Below are 24,018 nucleotides of genomic sequence, written 5' to 3' on the forward strand. Positions count from 1 at the left end.
CTACTGACCTGCCACCTTCAGTTCCAATAGGGCATCTTTATAAAAGGAAGTTGACTCAAAATAGCACGTGTATCGTCCCTCATCTGTGGGTCTGATATTATGTAACCTCAAGGCAACACTTCCATTTCTGATGCCGTCTTTCAGAAACTCTGTCCTTCCTGTATATTCCGGCATCTGATATTCAGTCTGATCCTTTCCATCACGATAGCGATGCACAAAGGAAGAGTAATGGGACCGGAACCATCTCACCTCCATGTTCTCAGCACTCATCGGGGGAGACAAGTGACAGGGTAATACAATGTCCTCACCCACAATAGCAGTAACAGGTTCATCCGGTCCAATGACTGTGAACTGGGCTGTGAAACATATCATGACACAAGGAAAATAAACTTTAACACATTGAGAATATCATATTGCCTCTATATAAATTCATGGCATGCCCACATCTTGAATACTGTGTGCAGATGTGGTTGCCCCATTTCAAAAAAGATATATTGGAATTAGAAAAGTACAGAAAAAGGCAACAAAAATGATTAGGGGTATGGAACAGTTTCCAAATGAGAAGAGATTAATAAGACTGGGACTTTTCAGCTTGGAAAAGGGACAACTAAGGGGGGGGATATAAAATCATGACTAGAGTGGAGAAAGTAAATAAGGAAGTGTTCTTTACGCCTCATAACACAAGAACTAGGGGTCATCAAATCAAGTTAATAGGCAGCAGGTTTAAAATAAAAGGAAGCATTTCTTCACACAACGCACAGTCAACCTGTGGAACTCTTTGCCAGAGGATTTGTGGAGGCCAAGACTATAACAGGGTTCAAAAAGGAACTAGATAAATTCATGGAGGATAGCCATTGATGGATGTATTAGCCAAGATAGGCTGGGATGGTGTTCCTAGCCTCTGTTTGCCAGAGGCTGGGAGTGGGAGGCAGGGGATGGATCACTTGGTGATTGCCTGTTCTCTTCATTCCCTCTGGGGCATTTGGCATTGGCCGCTGTTGGAAGACAGGATACGGGGGTAGATGGACCTTTGATTTGACCCATTATGGCCATTCTTATGGCGATCGATAAAAAAATATAAATGGTTACATTTGATCAGAGCTGGCCTCATATTATAATGAACGCACTTGGTTCCTGATTCAAGTGGAATTTTCAATCCTTTCTGAAATCTACATACAGTAGAACCTCAGAGTTACGAACACCAGAGTTATGAACTGACTGGTCAACCACACACCCCATTTGGAACCAGAAGTACGCAATCAGGCAGGAGAGACAAGACAAAAAAAACCAACAACAACAACAAAAAAAAAAAATGGGCAGCAAATACAGTGCTATGTTAAACAAACTCCTACAAAAATAAAGGGAAAATTTACAAAAAGATCTGACAAGGTACGGAAACTGCTTCTGTATTTGTTTCATTTAAATTAAGATGGTTACAAGCAGCATTTTTCTTCTGCATAGTAAAGTTTCAAAGCTGTGTTAAGTCAATGTTCAGCTGTAAACTTTTGAAAGAACCACCATAACGTTTTGTTCAGAGTTACGAACAACCTCCATTCCCCAGGGGTTCACAACTCTGAGCTTCTACTGCACATAGTCAACTTGGAACTGGCTCTTTAGGGCTTGGTGCTAATTTGTGCTCATTTTCTCAAGAGGTTTCCTAGTTTCATCTCCCCACAATGACTTGTCCTTAAAAAATCTCACCCAGTTGTAAAATGCCTTTTCTGCAGAGATAGAGAAAAAAATAGGAAGATCTGCCCAAAGCTTATACCACTGGGTTTCAAGCTTCCACACCAAAATATTAAAATGCTGTTAGTTTGTTTTTGACTCTGCAATGTGAGCCAAGTGTGGTTTGCAGTCACTTGACAGCACCGAGCAGACTCAGCAAACTCAGCTGGCCCTCGGGAACTGGTGGTGAACGCACTATGGACATTCCTCAACTTAGTTGGTAGCTGCACTCATGAGACAACAGCAGATGATGTGGAGGAGACACGTGTCCATCTACTTACATTTTCCCCCCAGGCTATGGTATCTGTACTCCAGAGGAGCATGAATGAATTGTCAGCTAGGTAAGTATTACTGTCATTTTCCAAACGGGCAAAGAGAGGCTCTGAGAGACTGGTTTAGCAAATATTTCCTTATGATAGAATTTCATTGTTCCATTGGGGGGCCTAGGTACTCTCATCGCTGTAATTCCAATTGTTCTGGGCTGGAATGATTTTGATTTTGTTTTTGCAGTTGCTGTACTTGCAGGGAAAATATGAAGTACAGGCTAAAGAAAAGCTGGTCATTCTTTTAAGTCATCCGAGAGGTGAAAAACTGAAGGGGGCAGACTTAACATAAGAACATAACATAACAATGGCCCGTACTGGGTCAGACCAATGATCCGTCTAGCCCAGTGTCCTGTCTTCCAACAGTGGCCAATGACACGTGCCCCAGAGAGAATGAACAGAACAGGTAATCATCAAGTGATCCATGCCCTGCCGCCCACTCCCAGCCTCTGGCTAGTAGCCATTGATAGACATGTCCTCCATGAACTTATTGAGTTCTTTTTTTTTTTCTTAACCCTGTTAGTGTCTTAAGGTTGTGTGATGATGTTGTATGGGTATGAAGCAGCACAATAAATTACCGGTATTTATCTCTTGGTTTTTTGAATTGTGTGCTTTGGTTTTAATTTTGGTAATAATTTTGCTGCAGCTGATGAATTTAAACAAACAAACAAACAAACAGGGAATGTTCCTGGCATCCCTCAGGAAAAGGCTGGTGATTTCGGTGAACATCAGAAAACCATAAAGGGAAATGGGATGGCATCTGGCACATGAATTCTTCTAGCCTTTGATCAAGTGGTAGAATTAAGTAGGCTAAAATGATGCTTTTTTTCTGATACTGTATAATTTTGTCCCTATATGCGCCTTAACAGCTAAGCAATAGAAAAAGCAAATGAATACTATAAGTAACAACAGGGGAGAGGAGAGGGACAAAAACGATGAATGAGTGGTATTGCCTACCTGACACCAAGTTGTGAATTGGTAAATTAATGAAGAAAATGATGAAACCAGGCAGAGAGACACTTGCTGTGGAGCCATGGTGGAGAGACGATGATTTCATTTTCACTGTAACTTGATGAAGACAAAACGAGAGAAAAAAAATAAACAGAGTGCACATAATAAGGATTACGTTATAACTAAATACATCTTGTGCTGCCTGTAAAGAGCTCATGGGACACTCTGATATTGAGATCCAGATTCAAATGTCCTATTTATAGCACTGTCATCAACTCCATCTCCTTAGGTGCATTAATCCCAGATTTAAATTTAGAGTCCCTGGAGCGGCAGGACCGGATTTGGTTTCCCACCTCCGAGGTGGGTGCCCTAATCATTGGGCTACAGAATCATTTTTCTATGGCGCAATGATTATTTATTTAATTGGAAGTGGAACAGCTTCACTAGCTGAGGTTGAGGGAGCCCTATATCAGCCCAGCTGAGTGCTCAAACCACTGGGCTAAAAGTTATAAGACAGACTCCTCCTCCGGCCATTTTGTGTGGAATGAGGCAGGCGCCTAATGCATTCTTCAGAAGAAGTGATGTAGGCATGTATCCCGCATGACTCCAGGAGAAGAGTTCCCAGTCATAGAGTTTAAGTAGAGACAGGCACCTCCCTGAAGCCCAGTGCAGCCAATGATTTTAGTTTATTATCCATTTATTGTGTCATGCTATGATTAATCAACATGTCATATTTATATATTATATATTCATTAAATAGAGTTAATTTGTAGGATTACAGAAGTATAAGATTGATCAGTATTTAGAGGGAAATCATGTATTAGATATAAGTAAGACAAACTGAAATGCAAGAACCTGTAGGCTGAGGCCTACAAGATTTTATCTTAGCTATTTTAGGCCTTGGAGATAAGAAATGCTAACATAAATAAATGACCAAGGAATAACCTGATGCCCTAAGATTATGGGAAAAGAGGTACCAAGTGGTAATAGCCGGAAGATTAATTTTAAATTATAAAAATGCTATAAAAGCACATCTGTCTCCAACATGTGTCTTTACCACAGGATATAGATGATGCATCAATGCTAATGCGAATAAAGAGAACCTAAAGTACCTATAGAATTCGGGGTCCTTTGTGTTTCTAGGGGACACAGACCAATAAGGAAAAGAGGGTTGACACTTCCATGTACATGTGCAGAATGTAGGTATAGACAGAATCACATTCTAAAAAAGGGTGCCCAGGGTGGGAAAATTGAGCTTCCTATGGGAATCCAGCAGGGACTATCCCTGTACTGATGATCAATCCATGAGAGAGCCATCAGACTCTAACTCCATCTAGGAGGATGTGAGTGTGATGGGTTGGATCACAAAAACCCCCTTTGGGTCTGCCACCTGACGTGCCGAGTCTACCCCGAGCCCGGTTTCCCTGGCAGCTTGGGACTTCAGTGCCCTGTCTGGCTGTGCCAGACCCCAGGTCTGAACCACGTTCCCCAAAAGCTGCAGGCTTATCTGAAAATAGTTTAAGAAGTGTTCCTGTCTCCAACACTCAAATGCCCAGTTCCCAATGGGGTCCAAACCCCAAATAAATCAGTTTTACTCTGTATAAAGCTTATACAGGATAAACTCAAATTGTTTGCCCCCTATAACACTGATAGAGATGCACAGCTATTCCCCCCCCCCCCCACTCCCCTTAGGTATTAATACATACTCTGGGTTAAGTAAAAAGTGATTTTATTAAATACAAAAAGTAGGATTTAACTGGTTCCAAATAACAGACAGAACAAAGTGAATTACCAAGCAAAATAAAATTAAACACGGAAGTCTATGCCTAATTCAGTAAGAAAACTGAATACAGATAAAGTCTCACCCTCGGAGATGTTTCAATAAGCTTCTATAACAGACTGGACGCCTTCCTAGTCTGGGCACAATCCTTTCCCTTGGAACAGTTCTTGTTTCAGCTCAGGTAGTAACTAGGGGATTTCTCATGATGGCTGCCTCCCTTTGTTCTGTTCCACCCCCTTATATATCTTTTGCACAAGGCTGGAATCAGTGATTTCCCTACCCCCCCCCCCCAGTTTTGTGAACTAGTTGCATGCCAATTTAGTGACTGTTTGGAAATTTGAATTGAAATTGAAACATTAATACACACTTTAAAAGCATATACAGTGTATGATAAAATACATGTATCTGAAAAAGTATAATAGATTTGAAAAGTATGAACATAGACTAGCTTCCTTATACAGCTGTTGTTTTTTATGACAATGTCAGTGCATTCATTTCGGTGATGTTGGCCAACCTAATAATTTCAAATGATGATTTGTAAGCGAAGTCTAAATGAGCTCTCCCTGACAGCTAGTGATGAGCTGGGGCTGGGGGGGAAAGGCTTCAGGACCAGATTGTATTTACATTCACACCTAATCTACCTAGGTATCCAGCAAACAGAGCTGTGTTGCCCAAGTGATAGATTTTGGTTGGGGTTGGGTTACAAATCAGTTGAATGCTGGGGGGGGGGGAGGGGGATGAAATGTTGTTCTTATTGTATAAGTAAAGGCCAATAGAACTGTACTTAGCCTGTGCTAATTGAGGGCATCAGGAGAGAGGGTGGGGACCTGTCCCTCTCCACTGTTTAAAGACAGAGCTAATTAGGCTCCATAGAGAGTCTTTTGTTCTGTTAAGTGACCACTGCAGCTGAAATCACTGATAACCAGGTCTAAGTGCTTAGTTCTGCTGTGGGGACAGTGTTCCTGTGGAAGAGACAGCCAGACTGCACTAGCAGGGAGGTTCCCCCACTGAGAGCTCAGCTGAAATCCCTGAGAGCTGAGTGGAACCTCAAGAGACCAACTCGCAGAGGTCACAGTGGCAGGTGGCAGCAGAAGGTGACTGCGCAGGGCCATTGGCAACAGAGTGGTGGGGTGAATGGTGGCACAACAAACAGCAGTGGCCAGAGCGAACAGTGAGCAGCTGGAGCAACGAGCAAGGTGCCTTCTTGCCCCCCACCTGGAAGGTGTACTCACGTGAAAGCACTTCTGAACTCTGAGTCTCCACTGGACAACACCGGTGAGTGGGGTGCGGTGGAGGGAAAAGTGTGGGGGGTATGTTAAATAAACAGTTGTTTGTTGGACTATATTTTAGTGACTTTGCTCCAGAATGCTAGATTTGTGACTGGGAATGGAAACTTATATAAATGTGTTTCCTAGTAGGCCAAGATTTTTAAAATGCATTATTTGCCAAGGTTGTTATCTCACATCGTTGTTATCTTGAGAGGTCATTATATTGGGGAGTTTCTGTACAAAACATTTTTATTATTATAATTAATTTTTACATAAGAATGGCCATACTGGGTCAGACCAATGGTCCATATAGCCCAGTATCCTGTCTTCCGACAGTGGTCAAGGCCAGGTGCTTCAGAGGGAATGAACAGAACAGGGAATCATGAAGTGATCCATTCCCAGCTTCTGGCAAACAGGCTAGGGACACTCAGAGCATGGTGTTGCATCCCTCCCCATCCTGGCTAATAGACACTGATGGACCTATTCTCCAGGAATTTATCCAGTTCTTTGTTTAATCCGGTTATAGTTTTGGTCTTCACAGCATCCCTTGGCAAAGAGTTCCATGGGTTGACTTATGTTGTGTGAAGAAGTACTTCTTTTTGTTTTTTTAAAACCTGCTGCCTATTAATTTCATTGGGTGACTGCTAGTTCTTGTGTTATATGAAGGATTAAATAACATTTCCTTATTCACTTTCTCCACACCAGTCAAGATTTTATAGACCTCTATCATATCCCCCCTTAGTCATCTCTTTTCTAAGCTGAAAATTCCCAGTCATTTTAATATCTCCTCTTGTTTCATATCCCTAATCATCTCTGTACCTTTTCCAATTCCAATATATCTTTTTTGGGATGGGGTGACCAGATCTGCACACAGTATTCAAGGTGTGCACGTACCATGGATTTACATAGAGGCAATATGATATTTTCTGTCTTATCATCTATCCTTTTCTTAATGATTCCCAACATTCAGTTTGCTTTTTTGACTGCCGCTGCACATTAAGTGGATGTTTTCAGAGAACTATCCACAATGACTCCAAGATCTCTTTCTTGAGTGTTAACAGCTAATTCAGACTCCATTTTGTATGTATAGTTAAGATGGTTTTCCAATGTGCATTACTTTGCATTTATCAACATTGAATTTCATCTGCCATTTTGTTGCCCAGTCACCCAGTTTTGTGAGATCCCTTTGTAACTCTTTGCAGTCTGCCTGGGACTTAACTATCTTGAATAGTTTGGTACCATCTGCAAATTTTGCCACCTCACTGTTTACCCATTTTTCCAGATCATTTATGAATATGTTGAACACTAATGGTCCCAGTACTAACCCCTCAGGGATACCACTATTTATCTCTCTCCATTCTGAAAACTGATACTTTATTCCTACCCTTTGTTTCCCATCTTTTAACCAGTTACTGATCCATGAGAGGACTTCCCTCTTATCCCATGAGGACTTACTTTTCAAAAGTCAATTTAAATTAAATATAATTTTTTTAAAAAAATTATATTTTTTTAGAAATCTAGACCTGTTTTGGTGTAACTTGCATTATCCTTATGTTAAATTTGCATTATCCTAACAAAACATTTACTTTATTCATATCTCTTTTATATGTTGCCGGTCAAAGTGAAAATGAAAAGACAAAAAACAATACAATAATTTTTCCACTCAAAGGCCTCAAAAACTAACCAAGGTGAAGAACACATCATGAACCAAGAATATATCAACAGGTCATCTGAAGGTTCAAGTGGTATATCTACATCCGACCAGCCCAAAGCACAAATACAGCTACCTACTGAAGAAACAGTATCTCCAAAATCTAAAGGCAGTTCCCGATGTTTGTCAGTCAAAGCGTTCCCATTTATTGAAGTTACAAAAGATGGCTACTGGTGCACCTCTTGCAAAAAAAGCTTACAAAGAAGGAAAGCTTCCCAATGCTATAACTGGTAAAAGTGGAGGAGGTTGGTTTGTCAAACCGATCAGCAAAGCCAGTGCTGACAAACTACATGAAAAGGCTGCAAAACACCAGGCCTCCAGAGTGTATCAACATGCAGAAAGCCTTATAAGCCCACTTTCAAAGCCAATTTTAGAAGTACTTAATGAGGCTGTTAGGAATGCTGAAGACACAACACAGTTCATGCGAACAAACATGGCTGTGGCATCCTACTTTCTATTTAAGCAAGAGATACCACACACTACAAACTGGAGGCCAATGTTAAGTGCATTGTCACTTGTTCATCCTAAAGTTGAACACTGGTTCCGAACAAGACCAGCAAATGCTCACTATCTTTCTGCAAGAAACTCAACTGACTGTCTAGAAGCATACGCTGCAACAGTGAAAGACTCAACAGTTGAAAAAGTGAAGAACTCTCTCACCACATTCAAAAAATTTGCATACATGGCCGATGAATGCACCGATGCAAATGGGCATCAAGTATTAAGTCATTGTGTATGTTATCTTGATGTCAGGGGTAGGCCAATAGATACATTTCTAGATGTTCAAGTTACAGAAGACACATCGGCTGCATCTGTGACAACCCACATCTTAGAAGAGTTAAATGCTTGTCAATTGGACCCCAAATGGATGGCTGCTTGTGCATTTGATGGAGCTGCAAACTTCTCTGGAAGACATGGTGGAGTACAAGCTTTGCTCAGAGAAAAGTGCAACCCTAATCTCTCCTATACACACTGAAGAGGACATCTACTCCAACTAGCACTAGTATGAGCTGCAGAATCTTCAAAAGACATTAAAAAAAAGCTATAAATTTAATGTCTTCATTATATTCTTTTTTCAGTAAGAGTCCAAAAAGACTGAGTATCTTGGAAAATCTAGAAGATACACTGGGACTGAAGTTCAAATTAGTCCAACCTGGGAAAACCCACTGGCTTTCTCATGAGCGATCCTTGGCTGTTGTCTTAAAAATTACTCCAGCCATTATTACTGGCTTTGGAATGTATCTACCAAGATGGGATGGATCTAAGTAGTGAGGCTGGTGGATTACTTTTGCTACTATGTTCAGAGAAGACTATTGCCACTCTTTCTCTCTCGTAAGTCTACTGTTAAAACCACTTGGGTCATTAAACAATGCCATCCAGGCATCTGCTACAACAGTAGTAGATCTTTGTCCAGCAACGATATGAAAATCCAGAGGTGGATAAAGAACTGGTTAAAGGGGAGACTGCAGCGGGTCGTACTGAAAGGTGAACTGTCAGGTTGGAGGGAGGTTACCAATGGAGTTCCTCAAGGTTCGGTTTTGGGTCCGATTTTATTTAATCTATTTATTACTGGCCTCGGAACCGAATGTAGAAGTGGGCTGATAAAGTTTGCGGATGACACAAAGTTGGGAGGTACTGCCAATTCAGAGAAGGATCGGGATATCCTGCAGGGAGACTTGGATGACCTGGTAAACTGGAGTAATAGTAATAGGATGAAATTTAATAGTGAGAAGTCTAAGGTGATGCATTTAGGGATGACTAACAAGAATTTTAGTTATAAGCTGGGGACTCATCGGTTAGAAGTGACGGAGGAGGAGAAGGACCTCGGAGTCCTCGTTGATCGCAGGATGACTATGGGTCGGCAATGTGATGTGGCCATGAAAAAAGCTAATGCGGTCTTGGGATGCATTAGGCGAGGTATTTCTAGTAGGGATAAAGAGGTGCTGCTTCCGTTATACAAGGCGCTGGTGAGACCTCATTTGGAGTACTGTGTGCAGTTCTGGTCTCCCATGTTTAAAAAGGATGAACTCAAACTGGAACGGGTACAGAGAAGGGCCACTAGGATGATCAGAGGAATGGAAAACCTGTCATATGAAAGGAGACTCAAGGAGCTCGGTTTGTTTACCCTAACCAAAAGGAGGCTGAGGGGGGATATGATTGCTCTCTTTAAATATATCAGAGAGATAAATACCAGGGAGGGAGAGGAATTATTTCAGCTTAGTACTAATGTGGACACGAGAACAAATGGATATAAACTGTCCGTCGGGAAGTTTAGGCTTGAAATTAGACGACGGTTTCTAACCGACAGAAGGGTGAAGTTCTGGAATAGCCTTCCGAGGGAAACGGTGGGGGCGAAAGACCTCTCTGGCTTTAAGATTAAGCTTGATAAGTTTATGGAGGGGATGGTTTGATGGGATAACGTGATTTTAGTCAATAAGTCAATAACGTAACATCGCTGGTAATTAGTATCAATAGTCAATGTGGGTCTGGCTGGAGAATCTTGCCCGCATGCTCGGGGTTCTGCTGATCACCATATTTGGGGTCAGGAAGGAATTTTCCTCCAGGGTAGATTGGCAGAGGCCCTGGAGGTTTTTCGCCTTCCTCCACAGCATGGGGCAGGAGTCGCTTGCTGGAGGATTCTCTGCGACTTGAAGTCTTTAAATCATGATTTGGGGACTTCAACAGCTGAGTCAAGGGAGAGAATTATTCCAGGAGTGGGTGGGTCAGATTTTGTGGCCTGCATCATGTGGGAGGTCAGACTAGATGATCCTAATGGTCCCTTCTGACCTTAAAGTCTATGAGTCTATAATAGAAGCTACATTTGGATCAGAGATCTATCCATTGAAAAAATACTGGAAGAAGCAAAGACTTCAGTCCAGAAGTTGACTAATGAAGGCATTTATATTGAATCCTTAAGTGAAGAAGACAAGAAGCGTTTGTTAAGACAACTGAAAAAGTACACAGACTTGGTTCTTTAAAATCTACAACAGCGACTTCTAGATTCTACTTAACCTCTACGTAGGTTTTACAGATGCCTGTCCTATAAAACACCAACAGCTGAGTGGAGTGAGGCACTACCAGCAATGGGGCTGCCATGTGATTAGGACAAAATAGAGAATTTGAACACAGAGTGGAATATCATATGACGAATGAATGAAGATTTGACTTCAACTTCTTTTTTAACATCACTAGTGGCTCGACCCGATCTTTGTGTTCTGTTTCCTGGGATGAAAGAAGTAGGAATTCATCTCTTGCTACTCCCAGTCACAACAGCTACAGTTGAGCGTTCTTTTTCATCATTGAATAGAATTTTGTGTTCTGAAAGAAGTCGCCTTCTGCCTGATCATGTGAATAAACTAATGAGCATATCAACTGAAAGAATGGAAGTACCGGACACATGAGAAGCCACTAAAGATGAACACATTGCATTCAAGAAGTTCATTAACTGAGTTGTGCAAAATTATAACAAGAAATCAAGAAAGATGTAGACGTAGTGCTTCATAGAAGGCTTGAGTAGCCAACTTTAATTTGTGTGATGATTTTAAAACGTGAGTTAAATCTAATAAAATGGTCATGAAACATTTTTCAGTTTTTACTATGGTGCCATACAGCCCACCTTCACCCTTACAGTCTCATCCCCCATCAACCCTGACCCCCCCCCCCTGTAAATTCGAACACCCCCCCCTAATTTCAATTCCTGGGGAAGCCACTGGCTGGAATCCTTTGTCCCTCTCTGGGTTCCCACCCCTCCTTCTAAATGGAAAAGCACCAGGTTAAAAATGGATTCCAGTTCAGGTGACATGATCACATGTCATTGTAAGACTTCATTACCCACTTGCCAGCACACAGGTATACAGGAAGACTTGCAAGTAAACAGAGCCATCTACAGTCAATTATCCTGGTTAATGGGAGCCATCAAGATTCTAAACCACCATTAATGGCCCACACTTTGCATAAATACAATAGGCCCTCAGAGTTATATTTCATATTTCTAGTTTCAGATACAAGAATGATACATACATACAAATAGGATGACCACACTCAGTAGATTATAAGCTTTGTAATGATACCTTACAAGAGACCTTTTGCATGAAGCATATTCCAGTTACGTTATATTCACACTCATTAGCATATTTTCATAAAATCATACAGAATGCAATGTTACAGTGAGCACGTCTGTAGTTAAACTGTTGCATGGATATATTTAGGAATTGTATATGCTGTGACATTCATAACTTTGTTGACAACTGCTAAAAGATAGTGGACCTTGTACTTGTGATTGTATGCGTTACTTGCCTATGGTTTCACATGCTCCTATGAGTTCTAGATGAAATAGCGATACCTCTGTTTAACTTGAGACTGTAGCCGTCGGAGCCAAACCCATGGTGGTATAATAAAATTAAGCATAAATAAAATAAAAGGCTACAGAATGGGTGTCCAACAAGTGGGGCCATAAAGAATATAGAAAGCCCAATGGAAAGGAAGGTCCGAGAAAATAGATCAAAAGTCATAATGGACTAAAAGGGACACTTCCTGTATCCTGGTTTGCATTTTATGTCATTTTGTTTGTCTGTCTATGTGATGTGGTAAGAACCAAGCTCAGGGAAAAATTGCGTATGGTATCAAAATAGGGAAATAGGAGTTGTGTCGGAGGGTCTCAGCACTCACGTATGGGTAGAAACCCTATCAGGAGTGGCAGAGGGAGTCAGATGGTTTGACATCATTAATAAACTCCCCAAACTTGTTAATAAGCTCCCCAAATTTTGGACTCCTCTGGACTACACCACCAACAGAGGATCAAGGAAAACTTTGTGGGGTACCTTGATCACCACCACTCCTCTCGGTGCAGTCGCGTATCAAGGACAGGAAAAGTGGATGGGCCCCGGCTTTTGAGTGGGTGGACAATGATGGGGGATGGGGATAAGGAAGGATCAGGGGCACAGGAGGGATCTGGTGCCCTGGGGAGGAGGGGCAGGAGGGAGGGGGGACCCATCTCCCTCCACCCCCTTAACTCTCAGCAGGCACCGGAAGATGAGGCTGCCTGGGGCACACAGACTGCGGGGTGTGTCTGTGGGGTGGAGGGGAGACGCGCCCAGGGGGTGGAGACAGGATGCACCCATGGAGCTCAAGATCTGGGCCGTGCCCCCATCCTGATGATGGTCAGGCACTGCTGCCCCAATTTCTGGCTCCAGTGCTAGCCTGCCCCCACACCTGCCCCCATAAGGTACACCCCCCACAAAGCTAGTGCTGGGGCTGGCAGGAGGCGGACGCAGCCCAGTTGACGGACACTGGGTTAGGAGTCCCAGCCTGTGGATTTGGGGGGCTCTGGCCCCAATTTGGGTGGGCCTGGATGCTAAGTGGGTGGGCCGCAGCCCCTGTCTCAGTATACTCCAGCTGTAAGTGGCTGAAGGAGAAGTAAAGACAGTCCCACCGCCCTTCTCAGCAGAAATAAATCCCTGTGAAATATTTAATAGGAGCAAGGAAGGGATGCCTTCTACTATTTTTCTAAGGGAAGTATGGAACAGAATAAAGTATCTGTTCAGGCATTTGTTGTGACAGACCCACAAACGCCTTTGGAGGCCTTTGTGCGAGACTACATTAAAACCCACGCGGGAGGGTTAGTGAGAAAACCAAGTAACGGAGTTCTTTGGGCACACACAGATCCACGGAATTTAATGTGTTCCCTCTTTAAAAACAGGTTTCAGAGTAGCAGCCGTGTTAGTCTGTATCCGCAAAAAGAAGAACAGGAGTACTATGGAACCATGGTTCCATTCTATATGCATCCGAAGAAGTGGGCTGTAATCCACGAAAGCTTACGCTCTAATAAATTTGTTAGTCTCTAAGGTGCCACAAGTACTCCTGTTCCTCTTTAAAAAGGAATTCTTTAAAATTAAAAAAAGCTCAAGAGGTGAAAGGAATAGCCATGGATTGTGTATATATGGCATGTAATATCCAGGGAAGAAGATTTAAGAGAAAAGTAGAGCAACTGGAGGAGGCGAGGCAAGAGACCAGTAAAACATTAAAAGAGCAGCTTTGTCAAACAAGGGAAGTAAATTCCGTACTCATTTGTCAGAGGGATAGTCTTGCAAGAGACCTGACTTACATTAAACAGTTACAAAAAGGCAGGTTATGAAATTATCATGTGGAGAGAGATAAAGCAATGGGGCATGAGTATTCATTTGGGCAAGAAGTAAGAATAGTGGACCTAGCTCACAGAACGCAGGTATTAGAAGAAACCTGTGACATTCTGGAGGATATGTACCGTCAGGTAATAAATATTGAAAGTGAGAATGGGCTAACACCCCCCAAAAATAAGGAGGATGCCTGTATAAAAATGGAGTTGCCACCTGTATATGTTGTGAATATAAAAATTCCAGATATTCCAGTCGTTATGGTGTGGTGAGACTGAGGAAAAACAACCGACAATAAGCAGAGGTAGAATCTCACCCCCACTTACAGACTGAGCAAAAATCAGGACAGGAAGAGCAGAAGAAAACTGAACAATCTGGGGAGTTAGGAATCAAGGAGGAATCAAACAGAAGATTTGGGACAGGGGTGGGGATGGGAGGAAGGGGAATCTGAAAGAACAGTCAGCAGTGAGGCAAGGAAAGAGAAAGTCACAGGCACTCTTGGTGAAAATTCTGATAAGGGATTAAATATCAAAAGATTGAAACAAGGAATGAATGAGAGCAAGAAAAAGTAAAATCAGTTACAAATGGTTCACCAAAGAATAAGCCGGACATGTCACAGACCCATCCGCAATTGTGCCACTTATTACAAGAAGCCCAGGGAACTATAGAAGTTGCTGTGAAGGCTCGTAAGGAGGCAATCTGAAATATCAGTATATCTCAGGACAGACCAAACGTCTTTGCAACCTGAAATTCCAACAAGGTGCAGGCACCGACCATTGCCAAAAGAAAATGTAAAGGGTTACAGCAAAACTCCCTGTAACAAAGTGGGGTTTCCCCCTTGTTATGTTGTATGAGAGTATTACTGTTGTGCATGAACACTGTGTGTACCTCAGTTTCCCTGTATATTACACCAATGCCTAGGTGGTGGGAATAAGGGTGTGAGACTTTTCCTGAGGCCACCTGCCCCTGAGGAAGCTGCTCCAGCTGCCTGCACATAAGGGATGGACGGTGCCCTTCCTAACAGGAGAACCAGGAAGGGGACGTGACCAGGTGACACTTTAGCCAGGAAGCGAGACAAAGACCAGGAGGAGGGGGAGGGGCAACAGGCATGTGGGAGGTCACCTGGTTGGAAGCTGGGCAGTCTGCTGTTGGGGACTCGAAGGGGGGGGGGGGTGGAAGAGTCTGAGGCATCCAGCTTGGGGTCCCCCACAAGATGGACTTTGCTGAAAGTCACTGATTTCTGTGCTTGCAAGATCTGTTCTATGCTGTGTACCTGTCGACTAATAAATCTTCTGTTTTACCAGCTGGCTCAGAGTCATGTCTGATTGCGGAGTTGGTGTGCAGGGCCCTCTGGCTTCCCCAGGGGTCCTGTCCAGGTGAACCCGCCAAGGGGAAGTGCCGAAGAGGCTCCTTGCCCTGGGCAGCGTGCCCTGAGGGGAGTCACGCTATCCAGAGTCCTGGCTGGCTTCATACAGAGCAGTTCCAGGGCATAGGGCCCAGGGCCGGCTCTAGGCACCAGCGCTCCAAGCATGTGCTTGGGGCAGCACTTTCCAAGGGGCGGCACTCCAGCCCCCCCGCCTGTTTTTTTTTTTTCCTTGGGGCACAAAAAGCCGGGAGCCGGCCCTGAACCAAGATGTTCCCTGTCAGCTGAGACTTTCAGGCTGAGCTGGAATTGACGCTGCAGTTCTGGCTGCAGTCGCTAGATGGCGCTCATGGCAGCCGGAGTCGCACAGGCTGGACGGCAGGTCAGGCTGCCCGGCCGCTGGAGAGCCGGAGCGTCATCCCCGGAGCTGAGCCCGGCTGCGGCGGCGAGAGGGGCTCAGCTCCGGGGGATGATGCTCCGGCTCTCCAGCGGCCGGGCAGCCTGAACTGCAGCCCAGCCTGGGGGTGAGGAGCCGGGGAGGAGGGAAGTGGAGCCCGGATGCAGGGAGGGGGGAGGGGTCCTGCTGCCGCTGCTGCTCTGAGTCTCCCCAGGACAGCGCAGCGTTTCCCCGCCCGAGGGGGCTGTGCAGGCGCCGCCGGGCTGGGCAGGGGGCGCCGATCCCGGCTCGCGCGCTGATAGGGCGAGTGGCTGGGCAGCCCGAGCTGCCAGGGAGCTGCCGCCGCCCCCTCCTGCCCCCGGACCCAGCCCGCCGCTCACCTCCCCCGCCTCATCCCTGCGCTGCCTGCCCTGGGCGGGGAGAGGCAGAGCCCGGCTCCGAGCGGGGCAGCGGGGGATACTGCCCTGCCGGGGGACCCCCGCAGCTCAGGCACCTGGGGGTCAGTGTCTGTCCTCTCGGCTCTGCCTGGACGGGGCTGGGGAAGCAGCTGTCAGCGCCTGCTCCTCTCAGCCCTTGTACCCCCCATCCCGCTCGCAGCCCCTCCACTTGTACCACCCCCATTGCTCCTTCGCTGCACCCCTTCCCCTTGTACTCTCCCTTCACCCACACCTCTCCCCTTGTACCTTCCTCCAGCCCTCTCCTCCCGCACCTCCCCCCTCCCATGCACCTCTTCTGCCACAACCCTCCTGATACCCCCTCTCCTCCTCCACAAGTACATCACACCCTGCCTCTCTGCCAGTGTAGAGCCCCCAAGCACCCACACACCTGCTCCTCTGCCTGAACCCTCTTTACTAGCTCCCCATCCCTTTCTGGGTACAAGGTTTGAGGGTTAGTCCCTATGCCTTCCATGTGCATTTGGAGCACTGAAGATGAGGTTGCGGGGGACGGGGGGCGAGATTTATACTAAAGTGAAATAAAAATAGGAGAAACGGTTTGATCCCCACTGTAAGTGTAAATGGGGATTGCTGTGGTGAACAAGGAGGTCATGTTTGGAGGGGGGAGCTCAGGGCTGGGGCAGCAGGGGGTGCAGGTGGGGGAAGAACCCAGGGCTGGGGTGGGGGGCAGCCAAATTTTTTTTTTTGCTTGGGGCGGCAAAAAAGCTAGAGCCGGCCCTGATAGGGCCTGTGACTCCATCACACTTCCCACCTAAATTGTCTACTGTAGAAGCTGCCCAGACTTGGGAGGTACCAGTTCCTCTAAAGGGACAGGGACCCCAGACTCCCCAATATAACTGTGAAAGAGGAGAAAGCATCAATTTCTAATGTGGAACCATTAGAAGCCAGTGGTCATGTCTCTCCAATAGCCATGGTGAGGGGCAGCCATTTCTAATGGATTTGCCTTCACAGCAAGAGACGTTTATGAGTGACAATCCCTGGCAGGGCCAGCTTTAGGAAGTGCGGGGCCCGATTCGAATACCCAGCGGCGGTCTGGGTCTTCGGCAGCGGGTCCTTCACTCACTCCGGGTCTTCCGCGGCACTGAAGCGCCCACCACCAAAATGCCGTCGAAGACCCGGAGCGAGTGAAGGATCCGCCACCAAAGTGCCACCGAAAACCCGGACCACCGCCGGGTGAGTAAAAATTAAAAAGGCGCCTAAGTTAGGTGCTCTTCTTTAGGGCGCGGGGCCCGATTCGGGGGAATCGGCATAAAGTCGGCCCTGATCCCTGGGATGTGTGTATTTAAGTTTATTTGTGTTTAATAGCAAGATATAAAATATATTTTAAAAATAGCTATCCCAACGCTAGGCAGACAATTATCAACACTATCCAACCAGGAAAAAAAACAAAACAAAACCCTAGAACTGAAATTTTCACACCTCCTCCCCGAAAACCTTAGTCCACAATAATATGATAAATAATACACACCTCTGCTTATTCCCCTGAGAACTTCAACTCTGCTTGAACATCTGTCTTTATGCAAACTACTTCTACTGAGGTTTTCTTTTGGGGTGGGGGGAGAGAAAAAGGGAGGATTGAAAAAGATTAAAAAAATAGATGGTATTGTGACAATCAGGGTCCAGACACCCGAGAGGGAGAACTGGGGTAGTGAAGCCCAAAGAACAAGGACTCGTTTTGTCCGGTGTTGGTCCTGCATCCAGCACTATGGGCCCTGACCATGACTGGGCTTCCCCAGTGCTATTACAATACAAATAAATAAGAACAACAATTAAGAAGTAACCAAAGCTCACCTATTGGCAGAAGTTTCCCCGTGTTTTCATGATCTCATCGGTTCTTACAGCTTCTCTTAATTCCTTATTTCTTCTCTCCCATTGCAAGCAAATCTTTCCATTTAAGAGCCTGCATAATTAATTATTTAGAGTCGCTTCTCCTCGTGGATTTAATTGAAGGGTTTGGTTTGATTTCCACTGAAAACAAGTGTCTCTCTTGATGCTTTGACCCACTCAGAAAATAAACGTGGAGAAGTAACAGGAACAGGACAGTCATTCAGCCCTTAAAGACGCACACACAGTCCTACCGAAAGGTAAGTTTCCGTGGCAGCAGCAGGCTTATATTCCAGGGAGCTCACGTTCAGCTGATTATCCACCAGGCTCTTTTCCAGGTACCCCTCGTCAAATGAAGGTAACAGGTTTGAGGAGCCTCTTTTGCTGTTCTTCAAAACCTGACTGACTCTTTTGTTTTTCAACTCTTTTTTCACCTCACTCCCAGAACGAAACTTCCCTTAGCAAACCCATAAAAAAAAAAATCTTGTTCCTCATCTGGCATTTATGGTAATACTGCAAGGTCTAAAGATCGAAGCCCAGCCCATATCTGTTCTCAGGCAGGAGTCAATCTGTAACTGAAAGGAGATATTATAAAGTAACATGAGGATAGTCAACTATAGTGTGATCTTGGCATAAGACAACACAGGTTGGAACTATTACCGTTCATATGAACTACATCCCACGTCAGCATTCCTCCAAATAAAACAGTGGTCCCCAAATTTTTGAGGGTCACACCCCTCCCTTACCTCTGTCCACACTCCCCCAGGGGCTGAGGCTGGGGCAGGGCAGCGCCATGGCTGGGGATGGGGCCAGGGACATGGCTAAGGGCGGAACCAGAGCAGAGTTGGGAGCAGAGTGGGGCTGGGTGGTACTCTCTCCCTGCCCCCCATGGAGGCTGGCCTAGGCCCTGCCATGCCCCCCCCCTCTAACTTTCCTCCAGGGCCCCATTAGGGAGCGTGCCCCCAGTTTGGGGACCTCTGAAATAAAGGCTACTGATCACCAGGCACAATGCAGGGATGTCTCTGGAAAACAATACACTGAATCATTGGGAATACCCACAAGATCCCCAACATGGCAACAAGCAGAACAATGAGGGGAAAGAACTCTTTTCAGGCTGGGGAGTTTTACTCTTCGGAGGAGACAGAATGTCGTGTGCGTGCGATACATATAGAATAGCCCAGCTACATATACAGAACTGTCAGCAGACACATCTGTCATTTCTTTTCTTTTCTAAAATAGCATGCGCACCTTCTCAATTTTCTGCTGTACTCCAATTACATTTCCCCAACATAAAAAGCCACTTTTTATACAGACAACCCACCTAGGTTTCATTTGCAGATTTCTGCCAGCAGCAGGTGTTGAATTTATAATACACAAGTGTTACTTCCATTTACTAACCACTCTTAAATTCTGTTCAGCCACCTAGGGCAGTGGTTCTCAACTGAGGGTACACATTCCCTTGGGGTATGCAAAGGCCTTTCAGAGGATACATCAACTCATCTAGATATTTGCCTAGTTTTACAACAGGCTACATAAAAAAGCACTAGCAAAGTCAATGCAAACAGAAATTTCACAGACACTGACTTGTTTATACAGCTCTATAGACTATATAACGCTAAATGTAAGTAAAAGATTTAAATTCCAATTGATTTATTTTATAATTATATGGCAACAATGAGAAAGGAAGCACTTTTTCAGTACTAATGGCTGTGACACTTTTGTATTTTTAAATGAGGTGGAACTTGGGGGTAGGCAAGACAAATCAGCCTCCTGAAAGGGGTACAGTCATCTGGAAAGGTTGAGAGCCACTGTCCTAGGGTATGAAAACTAGATGGTGAGCAGTTCTCATACATACTCTGTAATTCATTTGCTGTGTGGTCATTAGGCTCCAGCCTACCAGGAGAAATTAACTCTTTATTGAATGTAACATTTTTTTAATATAGCTTTTCCTAAGGGGTGATAGGTGCCACACACTAGCTGGGGCTGACTGTCAGAGAGACCCTCCAGGGCCCGCTCACAGACACGATTTGATCCCCATGTGTGCGCAGAAATCTGTGGGTAGAATCAGTCAACCTTAAGAAAAGTGCTTATTTTTTCAGGGGAGCGGGGGCTGTATCTTAGGAAACTCTTGGTCAAATGACCCCAATTTTGGATCTCCAGCACCCTCCCAGCCCCCTATAAGACATCAAATTTCAAAGCAATCCAAGCATACATGCCGAGTTTAGAGTGCTTAGAAACATCATCATTTAAACAGAAAGGGCTTCTCAATTCTAACAACAGTGGATCTGGGGTAATGCTCACAAACCCCGGACCTCTGGAGCTAAATGCCTGAGCCTCCACCGCATGAGCTAAAAGCCACAGGGCTCCTAGCCAGCACTGTAGCACTGTAGCACACTCATTCATGTCTAAGTGGTCTAGGTGCCACTACATGGGACAGAGCACCACACCCAGCAGGCCTGGGTTACACTGGCCCTGCCCTAGAATTTGCCAGCTGTCTGGTTGGCCTGAGGCTTCTCTGTTGCGCACCTTGTCTACACTGAGGGCAGGGGACGGACGTAATGGCTCCCTCCTGCCACGGGGATGCAGATGGGCAGAAATTGCACCCACACTCTAGAGCGACAGGTTCTCCACAATACACCAGAGCGACGGCACCAGTAGCTTCATCCTGGAGACATCCCATAGGGTTCCCTGAGGCCCTGGCCAGGGCTGGCGCTTCCACTAGGCGACCCTAGGCGTTTGCCTAGGGCGGCAGGATTTGGGGGGTGGCATTTTGCTGTTCTCGGTGGAAATTAGGCGGCGGGTCCTTCACTTGCCCTGGGACCCGCCGCCGAAGTGCCCTGAAGACGCGGAGTGGAAGGACCCCCGCCGCCGAATGCTCAGAGGAGGAGCGCTGCCACTTAGGGTGGTAAAAACCCTGGTGCCGCTCCTGGCCCTGGCTGGCTCCCCTGGACAGTTTCACTTCCCTAAGCTCAGGAACATGCTCTGGCTGCTGCTGTGAGCAGGTAGGTGTTTCCCACCCTGAAGCTGAGCCGGTGGGAATAGAGAAGTGGAGGCTTCTATAAAAGGTGCAGTATTGGTAACCTGCACTGCTCAAAACTAACGAGTCAGCCCCGCGACTCCCAAGGATCATGCAGTAAGCCCCCCAGAGCAGGAGATTAATAAAACAAGATGATGTTGGGTTTTGGGGTGTCAATGTCTGAACTCCCCCTGCCGGGCCCGGGGTGTGTGTGTCACACTTAGCTGTCGTCCCCCCCTCCTTTACCGAGCAAGGTGATTTCTGCCCCAGGGCACAAGCTCCCACCCCCTCCTCTGCCCGGCCTCAACCCTCAAATCAACCCCCCCCCCCAGCAGTTCTGCCCCCAGATCTGACACCTCGATTCTACCCCCCCCCAACCCCCCCAGCCGAACAATAGACCGGTCTGGTCAGGCTGCACCAGCCCGCACCGGAGAGACACCGACCCGCCCCCGGCCCCTCAGGAGAAGTGTGGGGGGGGGCTGGGAGCGGTACAGCGGCTGCCCCTCCTAGCAGGGAAAGGAGCAAAACCCCGGACCTGCCCCCGCCCTTCCAGGCACGGTCTGCCCTACCCCTCCCAGCTCCCTCCCCCCGCCCCAGGTAACGTCGGGTGGGGCGAGGACCGGGGGGAGAAAATAATTTTACTTTCACCACTGCCCCGCCCCCCACCACATCTGCCCCAGCTCCCACACCAGTTCCACCCCACATCCACCTCCCAGCCTCACCTCTGCGACTTCCGCTGCGGAGAGGAGAAAACAGCTGAGCTGCGGTCACATGATTTCTGAGACTCCCCCACTTATCGGTATTTACAACTTCGCTGTTTCCTGAGCAGGCTGCAGGGACCGGAACATGCTCAGTAACATTCACTGAAGTCGCTGCCCTCACTTGCATCCCAGCCAGCTCCCTGCACAACTCCCCTGTGAGGAGAAGTTAATAAAACCGGGACTTTTCAGCAGGGAAAAGGGACGACTGGGGGGGAAGGTATCACAGAGGTCTATAAAGGCATGACCTGTGTTAGGGTGACTAGATGTCCCAATTTTATAGGGACAGTCCCGATTTTGGGGTCTTTTTCTTATATAGGCTCCTATTACCCCCTCACCCCCATCCCAATTTTTTACACTTGCTGTCTGGTCACCCTAACTGGAGTGGAGACAGTAAGTAAGGATGTGTTATTTACTCCTTCTCATAACACAAGAATTACAAAAACAACAAGGAGTCTGGTGGCACCTTAAAGACTAACAGATTTATTTGGGCATAAGCTTTCGTGGGTAAAAACCTCACTTCTTCAGATGCATAGAGTGAAAGTTACAGATGCAGGCATTATATACTGACACATGGAGAGCAGGGAGTTACTTCGCAAGTGGAGAACCAGTGTTGACAGGGCCAATTCAATCAGGGTGGATTTAGTCCACTCCCAATAATAGATGAGGAGGTGTCAATTCCAGGAGAGGAAAAGTTGCTTCTGTAATGAGCCAGCCACTCCCAGTCCCTATTCAAGGCCAGATTAATGGTGTTAAATTTGGAAATGAATTTTAGTTCTGCTGTTTCTCTTTGAAGTCTGTTTCTGAAGTTTTTTTGTTCAATGATAGTGACTTTTAAATCTGTAATAGAATGACCAGGGAGATTGAAGTGTTCACTTACTGGCTTATGTATGTTACCATTCCTGATGTCCGATTTGTGTCCATTTATTCTTTTGCGGAGGGACTGTCCGGTTTGGCCAATGTACATGGCAGAGGGGCATTGCTGGCACATGATGGCATATATAACATTAGTGGATGTGCAGGTGAATGAGCCCTTGATGGTGTGGCTGATGTGGTTGGGTCCTCTGATGGTGTTGCCAGAGTAGATATGGGGACAGAGTAGGCAACAAGGTTTGCTACAGGGATTGGTTCCTGGGTTGGTGTTTCTGTGGTGTGGTGTGTAGTTGCTGGTGAGTATTTGCTTCAGGTTGGGGGGTTGTCTGTAAGCGAGGACTGGCCTGCCTCCCAAGGTCTGTGAGAGTGAGGGATCATCTTCCAGGATAGATTGTAGATCGTGGATAATGCGCTGGAGAGGTTTTAGCTGGGGGCTGTATGTGATGGCCAGTGGTGTTCTGTTATTGTCCTTGGTGGGCCTGTCCTGTAGTAGGTGATTTCTGGGTACCCGTCTTGCTCTGTCAAGAACTACGGGTGACCAAATGAAATTAATAGGCAGCAGGATTAAAACAAACAAAAATAAGTATTTCTTCACACAACTCAGAGTCAACCTGTGGAACTCTTTGCCAGAGGATGTTGTGAAGGCCAAGACCATTGCAGGGTTCAAAAAAGAACTAGATAAGTTCATGGAGGACAGGTCCATCAATGGCTATTAGCCAGGGTGGCAAGGAATGGTGTCCCTAGCCTCTGTTTGCCAGAAGCTGGGAATGGGCAACAGGGAATGGATCACTGGATGATCACCTTCCAACAGTGATCAATACCAGGTGCTTCAGAAGGAATAAACAGAATAGGGAATCATCAAGTGATCCATCCCCTGTCCATTCTCAGCTTCTGGCAAAGTGATTCACAGCCTAGCGATGAGGCTAGTGATGTTTCACCTCCGTGTAGCTAATCAAGGTGAACACGAGTCTGCCGAGCCATCCCCCATAGTTCCTCTTGTCCAGTTACACTAAGGTGAAACTATCACTTGCCTTGTCCACACTAGGATTGTACAATGAGAGAGAGAAACCTCCTGCCTAGTACAGTCAAACCCTCAGACACTGTTTCTTGAAGCAGCTCTATGGGTAGTGGGAGGAGCCCTGGGCCAGCTGGAGCCCCCCGAGCTGTGTCACGCTGTGCCTCCCTGTCTGAGACCCCAAGCTACCCCATGGGAAAAGCTCACATCCAGGGAGATCAGTGATGAACCCAGGAAGCTGAATAGCACATGCCGCCTCCTCAGCGGTCCTGGAACCTGCATGGTGCATAATAATAAGCAAAAACTTCCCTGTGCAAACCTGCAACCGGCAGCTGCAGCTGTGCCAGGGGAGGCTTAGTCTGCCCCGGCCTATTATACCTGCTGCCTATGAGCAGGTCCCACCCTATGAACACCCCGGTGGCCACCCC

At 46.1% G+C, this 24,018-nt stretch overlaps 1 protein-coding gene across 4 annotated transcripts in view; it reads right to left on the bottom strand.

The window, feature by feature from the left end:
* LOC128847240 (butyrophilin subfamily 1 member A1-like) overlaps positions 1–24,018 on the bottom strand; it is an 83,622-nt gene that overhangs the window by 22,752 nt on the left and 36,852 nt on the right. Inside the window, exons 1-4 of one of the 4 annotated variants that reach the window (XM_054046619.1) lie at positions 21,667–21,720; positions 17,896–18,503; positions 3,006–3,116; positions 9–356 (exon numbers count right to left, since the gene is read on the bottom strand). In XM_054046619.1, coding sequence (XP_053902594.1) covers positions 9–356; positions 3,006–3,105 — 448 coding nt within the window. In that variant the 5' untranslated portion in view covers positions 3,106–3,116; positions 17,896–18,503; positions 21,667–21,720. Of the gene's footprint in view, positions 1–8; positions 357–3,005; positions 3,117–17,895; positions 18,504–21,666; positions 21,749–24,018 lie in introns of those variants that run through there. The other 3 variants (XM_054046618.1, XM_054046620.1, XM_054046621.1) reach the window with 3 other exon arrangements.

This window comes from Malaclemys terrapin, chromosome 13, assembly GCF_027887155.1.
Source record: "Malaclemys terrapin pileata isolate rMalTer1 chromosome 13, rMalTer1.hap1, whole genome shotgun sequence".
NCBI classification, from domain to species: Eukaryota; Metazoa; Chordata; order Testudines; family Emydidae; genus Malaclemys; species Malaclemys terrapin.